This window comes from Ipomoea triloba, chromosome 13 (genome assembly GCF_003576645.1).
Source record: "Ipomoea triloba cultivar NCNSP0323 chromosome 13, ASM357664v1".
NCBI classification, from domain to species: Eukaryota; Viridiplantae; Streptophyta; class Magnoliopsida; order Solanales; family Convolvulaceae; genus Ipomoea; species Ipomoea triloba.
Genome location: NC_044928.1, coordinates 6,188,647 through 6,196,704, shown reverse-complemented (window position 1 = coordinate 6,196,704; position 8,058 = coordinate 6,188,647). Strand labels below are relative to the sequence as shown.

At 35.2% G+C, this 8,058-nt stretch overlaps 1 protein-coding gene and 1 non-coding gene across 3 annotated transcripts; both read left to right on the top strand.

Annotated features, from left to right (window-relative positions):
• Positions 1–264: 264 nt before the first annotated feature.
• Positions 265–4,481, top strand: LOC116002868 (general transcription factor 3C polypeptide 3-like). 2 transcript variants are annotated; one of them, XM_031243052.1, is made up of 3 exons: positions 265–518; positions 793–807; positions 1,467–4,481. In XM_031243052.1, exon 3 carries the CDS (start codon positions 1,549–1,551, stop codon positions 4,276–4,278), a length of 2,730 nt encoding a protein of 909 aa, XP_031098912.1. In that variant the 5' UTR covers positions 265–518; positions 793–807; positions 1,467–1,548; the 3' UTR covers positions 4,279–4,481. The 2 variants fall into 2 exon arrangements, with proteins under 2 accessions (XP_031098912.1, XP_031098911.1); XM_031243051.1 differs by having other exon boundaries at positions 759–807.
• A 3,294-nt stretch (positions 4,482–7,775) lies between these two features.
• TRNAL-AAG lies at positions 7,776–7,856 on the top strand. Its single transcript has one exon. It is a non-coding gene; the product is annotated as a tRNA-Leu (tRNA).
• Positions 7,857–8,058: the final 202 nt, after the last annotated feature.

Genomic DNA, 8,058 nt, shown 5'->3' with positions numbered 1-8,058 from the left:
AGCCTCAGATGAGGCGAATTGATTAGTTGTATTAAAAAAAAAATACTAAGTCTATAGAGAAATTGCCAATGGCCTTGTGGTTTAGTTGTATCCTATAGTGGCATTTGGTTGCTCCCCATGTTGGAGGGAGCAAGTTCGAGAACAGATACTAAATTGTAACCGAGTCAGTAGTAGTCAAAAAAAAAAAAAAAGTCTATAGAGAAATTTGTTTAATTTTATATTGTAAGTCTATAATTTTCAGTTTTTCACAATTTCAGTCTCCACTGTCGTCTCTCCCGCTCCAAATTTCACGGTTTTCACCCAGTCCGCCGGCCAGCAGCTCACCGCAGTCCGCCGCCCGCTACCCGACACCTGCTCATCGCTCGTCGCTCACAGCCTGCCCCTCGCCGTCGACGCCAACCGCCTGCCGCTCGCCGCCGCCTGCCCATCGCCGACGCATGACGCCCACCGCCGTCGCTACATTCCAGAGTCCAGACCATTTGAAAATTGAAATCATTGCTGTACCAAAACTCCAAAAGGTTAATTGTAATTAACTACTTATTATGTTTGTTAGCTCTGTGCGGCTCTGGCCTCTGTGTATGTTTTTTACATTGAAAAATGATTTGGTTAATTACTTAATTTTAATGGCTTACAGTCTGTTACAGAGAAGCTAATAGCTATACTATATTGCACTAGCAATTTCAAAGTACATAATGTCATAATGTATGATTATTGGTTAATTCCTTAATTCAAAATTTTGACTTCTTATTTGTATGAAGTGCTGGCTGTAACTTCCACTCTTCCGGGCAGCAGTGCAGTCTCCAGTGGGTAAGTTCACAGTTCTATTTTTTGAATTTTTTTCTAAATAATTTGTCCTGCTAAACCGCCCGTGGGTAAGTTCATAGTTTTGTGGATTTGTGGATTTGTGGCTTAATGCTTATGATTTATGATTTGTGGATTTGTGGATTATGACTTTAACCCTCTCTAGATAATTTGTTTAGGCAATTATGCTACTTTCTTTCCAGGAATTCCAGTGCATATGTAAATAATGTGCTGATACTCTATTGTATGTAGATAATGATCCATTTATAATTTTATATATAGCTCTGATTCTTCGAGTACTGATTCTCAACATTCTAAATAGTTTTTTCTTGATGCATATATGTGCTTGTATAGTTCTCTATAGGTATGTGTATCAAGAAAGTAGAAAGTATATAATCTTGGGGTAAATATGAAATTTCTGCTATTGTAACTAAATTCAGTTACTTCTAATTGTTGCTAATTTGTGTGTGCGCCACTTGTTTGTTTGTCTTTGTTTTTGTTTTTGTTTTTGTTTTTTTGGGTCTAAGATTGTTACTTTAGGTAAAATTGCTGTCTGTAGATATGCCCCATATGCACTTTAAACATCTGTGATCATATTATTTTTACTACCTGATTACGTGATGTAAACGGTTCAATTGTTTTCCTGGCTGAAGAAAGTGCTACAGATTTGCAGGTGGAAGCAATTCTGTGGATTTGTATTCATATTTCTGAGTCAAGTGCATATATGTACCTTGTGGATTGAAGGCAATGGGTGAAGAAACAAACGAAGTTGGTTCTTCTGAAGACGGTGCAAAGTTTGTGTCAAATGCAGGTTCTGAAAAAGATGTGGAGTTAGATGGCAGTGAAGGAGCAAGCGGGTCAGATGATGAGTGTGATGATGGGTATAGTGGTGAAAGTGAAGAAGAAGAAGTGTCAGAAGAGGAGATAACACCTTTTAGTTTCCTGGAGGATGATGCTAATTATGAAGCACTGGCTGAGAAAAAGAGAAAAGCAGTTGCAGCTCACCAAAATGAAGGGCCTTCAAAAAAACAGAAGGAGACAGAGGTGTTAGGTGCTAGTTTTGATGAAATTATGGAAGCCATGTGTTATGGAAGTAAAAGGAAATCAAGGAGGAGAAAAAGAAAAAAAGGAAGGCCTAAAGGGTCTAGAGGTAACGGGGATCCTGTAGCCAAGAAATTGTTAGGGGAGGCCACACTGTGTTATGCAACTGGGGATTATGAAAGGGCTGTAAAATTGCTGACTGAATGTATCAGGCGAAATCCTATGCATGATGCATATCATACACTCGGCCTTGTTTACAATGCAAAGGGTGATAAGAAAAGGGCTATTTATGCCTACATGCTTGCCACTAAAAGTGTAACTAGGCCTAAGGAAACATCTCTGTGGAAGTCGCTTCTTTCATGGTTTCTAGATCTAGGGAACTCCGCTGCTGTTAATTATTACCTTCCCAAGGCAATAGCTGCTGACCCTGAGGATATTACACTTAAATTCCTCGGAGCATCACATTATACAGAACTTCAAGAGCATGAGAAAGCTGCTAAGTTATATGAACAAATACATCAGCTTTGTCCTGATAATTCTGATGCTTGCATATCGGCAGCAGAGTTGTATAAGCAGTGCGGTAAAGTTGAATGTTCACTAGTTTCTTTGGAGAATTATCTTAGCCACTACCCAACTGGTGGTGATCCAAGAATCAAGTCAATGCTAATTAGCATATGCATTGAAAATGGTGAATACTCTAGAGCTCTTCAACATATTAGAAAAGATTGTTCAGGAAAAGAATTGTCGTTTGATCTAACAGCCAAGGCAGGAATTTGCTACCTTCATCTTGGAGATTTAGATAATGCAAAAGCTCTTTTTGGGGCATTCCATTTAGAGAATGCAAATGATTTTACTGAGTCAATCATTGAAATTGCGGACACATTTAAGAAACTTGAGCATTATGAATCTGCTTTACATTACTACCTGATGTTGGAAAGAAAGTTGGGACCTATCAGTGGAACTCTGAATTTGAAAATTGCTGAATGTTACTTATCATTGATTAAAATGGACGAAGCAATTACATTCTTCTGCAAAGCTATACCGTTGCTTGAAAACAGTGTTGAGACTCGGCTGACCTTAGCTTCCCTTCTTCTCGAGAAAGAGAAAGATAAAGAAGCAATATCGTTCCTTTCTCCTCCAAATTCAGAGTTTGGGTTGCAAACTGTTTGTAATATACCTGAAAAATGGTGGCATGAAGAGAAAGTGCAACTCAGGCTTGCCAACATCTACCGAGATAAAGATATGATTCAAGAATTTGTTGATACATTCTATCCCTTGGTTTATCGGTCATTAACCTCTGAAGGTCCAAAAAAGGTAGGTAAGAAGCTTCCAAAGAGAGTGCTTCTTGAAAGAGCCAAAGTGTTAGACAATGATCAGACTGACAATCCATTGCAAGGATTTAAACCAGTGGCTAATGTAACTGACAGAAGAAAGGCTTCCAGAGCAAAGAGGGTCCTTCAACGGAGATCTGAATTGAAGGAAGAAAAGAAAACAAAAACTTTAGCAGCTGGTCTGGATTGGAAGAGCGAAGATTCAGACGATGAATTTCGGGTATCACTGCACAAAAAGAAACCTCCCACTCCTAAACTCCTAAAAGATGAGGAGAATCATCAACTCTTTGTGGACTTGACCAAAGCTCTGGCATCTTTAGGGAGATATGAAGAAGCATTTGATGTTTGCAATCTGACTCTTAGGTTTGCTTCCGATATATTATCTAACGAAAGGAGGGATAGTGTTACAACTCTTGGTGCCCAATTGGCATGTAAAATCCAAGATGCAAAGAGTGGTTGCAGCTTTCTGAGGCACTTCCTTCATCAGCATCCTTCAAAAATGGCAGCATGGAGTTACTACTATAAAGCACTATCAAAGCTAGAGATTGCTCCTTCTACAAACAATAGATTTCTACTACATGCTCGCAATCAACAGAAAGATTGTATCCCACCTATCATCATTGCAGGGCATCAATTTTGTGAAATCGGCCAGTATCAAGTAGCAGCTAGGGAATACCTGGAAACTCACAAACTTCTACCAAATTGCCCTTTAATTAATCTTTGCATAGGCACTGCACTGATTAACTTAGCCTTTGATATTAGGCTGAAGAATAAGCATCAATGTGTGCTACAAGGCTTGGCATTTTTATACAACAATTTGCAGCTTTGTGAAAATAGCCAAGAAGCGTTATACAACATAGCTCGAGCATATCAACAAGTTGGCCTTGTATCTCTTGCAGCTTCATATTATGAAAATGTGTTAACTACGATGGAAAAGGATTGCCCAATTCCAAGCTTTCCGTATGAAAATCAGTGTGCCCAAATCCGAAAGCCTGGTCATTGCGATCTTCGCAGAGAAGCAGCTTACAATCTTCACCTAATTTACAAGGCAAGTGGGGCATTTGATCTTTCTAGGCAAGTTTTGCAAGATCACTGCACTGTGTGAAGGTTTTTTTTTGCCTTTCCTGCTATGTTTGAATGTTTGTACATATTTTCTTAGCTCATCATGTAATGAACTTAAACAGAGGTTGAGATCTGCAAGATCTTAATATTTCATCATTATCTGCAAGATCTTAATATTTCATCATTATTAATTCTAATGTAATGTTTTCAGCTCATTACAATACATGTTATCATTGGCCATTGACATATCTGTACTCTTATTTTCATTGTTTTGTTCTTTATCCTGTTCTAATTGTGCATTATTCAGATACTCTGCCTTAACTTAATAGTGGGTTCCTCCCATGTGCAATCAAAGTGGTTTTATTTCTCTTCATATTATATAACCGGCTACTTGTTGTGATCAAGTTAATATGTGTTCTAGTTTTGTCAGGAAATTAGGCTACTTGTTGTGATCAAGTTAATATGTGTTCTAGTTTTGTCAGGAAATTAGGCATGCCAATTGAAGATTAGGTAGCTACTAATTATGACAAAACAGAGAAGAGGAGAAACTCTATTTTCATTGATATTTTCATTGCTGTTAAATGCTTTTAGTTTATTGTTTACTCCCCCCATGCCCACAAGCTCTGTCCAATTGGTCTTGAATTTTCTCTTGCCACCAAGAGGTTAAAAAAAAAAAAAACAGAAAAGAAAAGGAATTTTCTTTGTGAAGAATGATAGAAGCAATTAGTGCATGTTAAAGGCTTGAAGGTAAACATTCTGATGCACAAGCCTTGTCTAGCTTGAATTTTATCTTGCATAGATTCTTTGGCAACTGTAACTAAATGAATTAGCTGCACAGATCATGAATGCCACTGATATTGCTTCTTCCTGCAGTCCCCAGGTAATATTATCTTCAATTTTTCTGCACACCTCATGTTTTGTACGTTGTTAATTTTTTGACTAGGCACCACTAAGGGTGGGTTTGAAAACCCGAAAAATAATTTTTTTTTTTTTTCTGAAACATAAAAAAAAATCATTTTCTGGGTTTCCCGTGTTTGGCAAGGACGAAAATTTAAAATCAATGAAAATTGATTTTTGAGAAACCAAGGCCAATTATCTGAAAAATGACTTCTCTTTTTTTTAGGAAGTCATTTTCTAGGGTTTAGTTGCAACCTTCTCCATATCTTCCGGTGGTTTCCGTCGAGAACTAGAAATCTGGTTCCGGACGAAAACTAACCAGACCAGATTATTTGGTTTCTGTTGGAAACCAGACAAATCTGGTCTAGTTTTAATCTGGTTTCCAATGGAAACCAAATAATCTGGTCTTGTTTTAGTTGAAAACTAGTCAATGAAATCATACCATATTAACTAATTTAATATATATGAAACTATTGTTTATTATTATTATTATTATTATTATTTTATAAATAACACTGATTTTTAAATACAATTCTGCTCAGAAAATGAACTAAACACACTAAGAATTTTTTTTTTAAATGTAACCAAACACTGAAAAAGAAAAGTGTTTTTAGAAAAATTGACTTATTTTCAAAAGTCATTTTCCGGTTTCTAAACACACCCTAATATTTTGCTGGCTGTCTAGGAGGCTATTGTGGCTTGTGAGGGATTTCTGGGTGACAACCTTGTAATTGTTTAGTACATTCTCAATTTTGATTTTTAATGACATTCATTATTTCAACATGAAAAAAAAATAAAAATCATTCATTACTCTTTATTGGAAGTTGTCACAATATGTGGTAGTGATTGGGATTGGGTTGCCTAATTGATGTTCTCATGAATGAACAGATTCAATTTTTGGTGGTCCAGCAGACATTCTTAGTACCAGCCTAGCCTATGTGTATTTGTTAAAGGTTAATGGCGATTTTAATTTGATGAGTAGGCACCAAAATGACAACCAAAAAAGCTACTGGATTTGGGTATGAGATTACAAGAAACAGAAACAGCATGACTTTTCCCACTTTCCTTTCTCAGAGATCACAAAATTTGGGATTTCACGTTTTACAATGCGTTTAGTTGGGTAGAAGGAATTAGAAGAACAATTCTATTGTATTAGTTGGGAATGAGAAGGGAAAAAGTTATAAATACTAAAATGCTCTGTATTACAATAATAATAATCACAATAATAATATAATAATAATCATCATCAAAAGCTAAATAGATTTTTCTTCTTTTCCTTTCTTTTTTGCAATGAATTGTAATTCATATGGGGAGGTATGAATTACGTAATTCATTAAATTGGGGGAATTGCAATTCGATTGAATTCCAATTACCTCTTTTCCTTTCATTTTCATAATGAATTGCAATTCATGAAGGATGCATTGATTACATAATTCATTTAATTGAGGGGATTGCAATTCCCTCCAATCAAACAATATAGTTTCCACATCTGTTGAATTTCATTGTAATTGAATTACAATTCATGCCAACTAAACACAACGTTTATTGTGCAGCTTGTGAGTTAATCATATTATATTTTTATTTATTTATTTATTTAGTCAAGCATTTTACTTTATTCACCGCTATAAAATTAAAAGATTTATTAGTCAAACACGCTTTATTATCATAAAAATTAAAAAGTTGAAAAGCGAAAAAGTCATGTTATTAACAATCGTTTGATTTATTCAAATTTCATAATTTGTGTGAGACGGGAAGAATAATAGAATTGTTGCCCTATTGGTGGGGTCAATTTGAGATAAGGGATCAACCTTATTCGGATTTTTGAGATTATTCATCCCACTCCCAACCTCACTTAAGTAATGTAGAAAATCTGAGATAATAGATATAAAGATACACTCAAAAAAAAAAAGATATAAATATACACGAGATAAAATGACAAAGAGTCATTCTACACAGATTTATATTTGGAAAAAGTGTCAAACAAGCCACTGAACTTATCGCTTTTGTGCAATTGGGTCATTGAACTTAAAAAGTGTGCAATTCAACCATCTAACAAGCAAAATTTGTGCAATTGGACCATTTTTACAAAAAATTTCTGGTAAAATTCAATTATATTACTAACATATATGTATTAAGAGTGTCATTTTCTTCTACCATACTAGTTGGGAGTCAACATTGAAATGTTTTTAACTCAAATTGAATTAAAAATTTTTGTAAAAATGGTCCAATTGCACAAATTTTGCTTGTTTGATGGTTGAATTGCACACTTTTTAAGTTCAATGACCCAATTGCACAAAAGCGATAAGTTTAGTGACCTATTTGACACTTTTTCCTTTATATTTTTCCTACTCCCAAGTAACATACTCTTTCAGCTGTCTTCAAAAGAAAACAAGCAAAATCAAAGGGGATGGGATTCATGGCAAATTCCTTCCTAGCTTTTACAAATATAATTAATTACATCATATATGTGTCCTATTTTTTCAGATTCATCAACAACTTAAATTCTTTATTGTGTTGTGCGCAATTTATATCGTGAACCAAAGGTCCACATATTGACATATTAACGCAAACACCCAAAAAAACCCATTAAAGTTTTTAACGTACACACAATATATAATACCATACTAATAATATTTATCAAGAGTTGAGATGGCCGAGTTGGTCTAAGGCGCCAGATTAAGGTTCTGGTCCGAAAGGGCGTGGGTTCAAATCCCACTCTCAACAAAATCTTCAGCTTTTGCTTCTGAAAAAAAACCCCATTGTTTCGCTAAAAAAGATAAATTAATTAATTTCCAGTTGATATTCCACTCTTAATAAAATGTTGTAGTTGTTTAAAAAAAAAATCTTTTTTTTTAAATACTTTGTTGTTCATGAATAAATAGTTTATCGTTCCAATTTCTAGTTTACGAAGTGATATTTTATACAC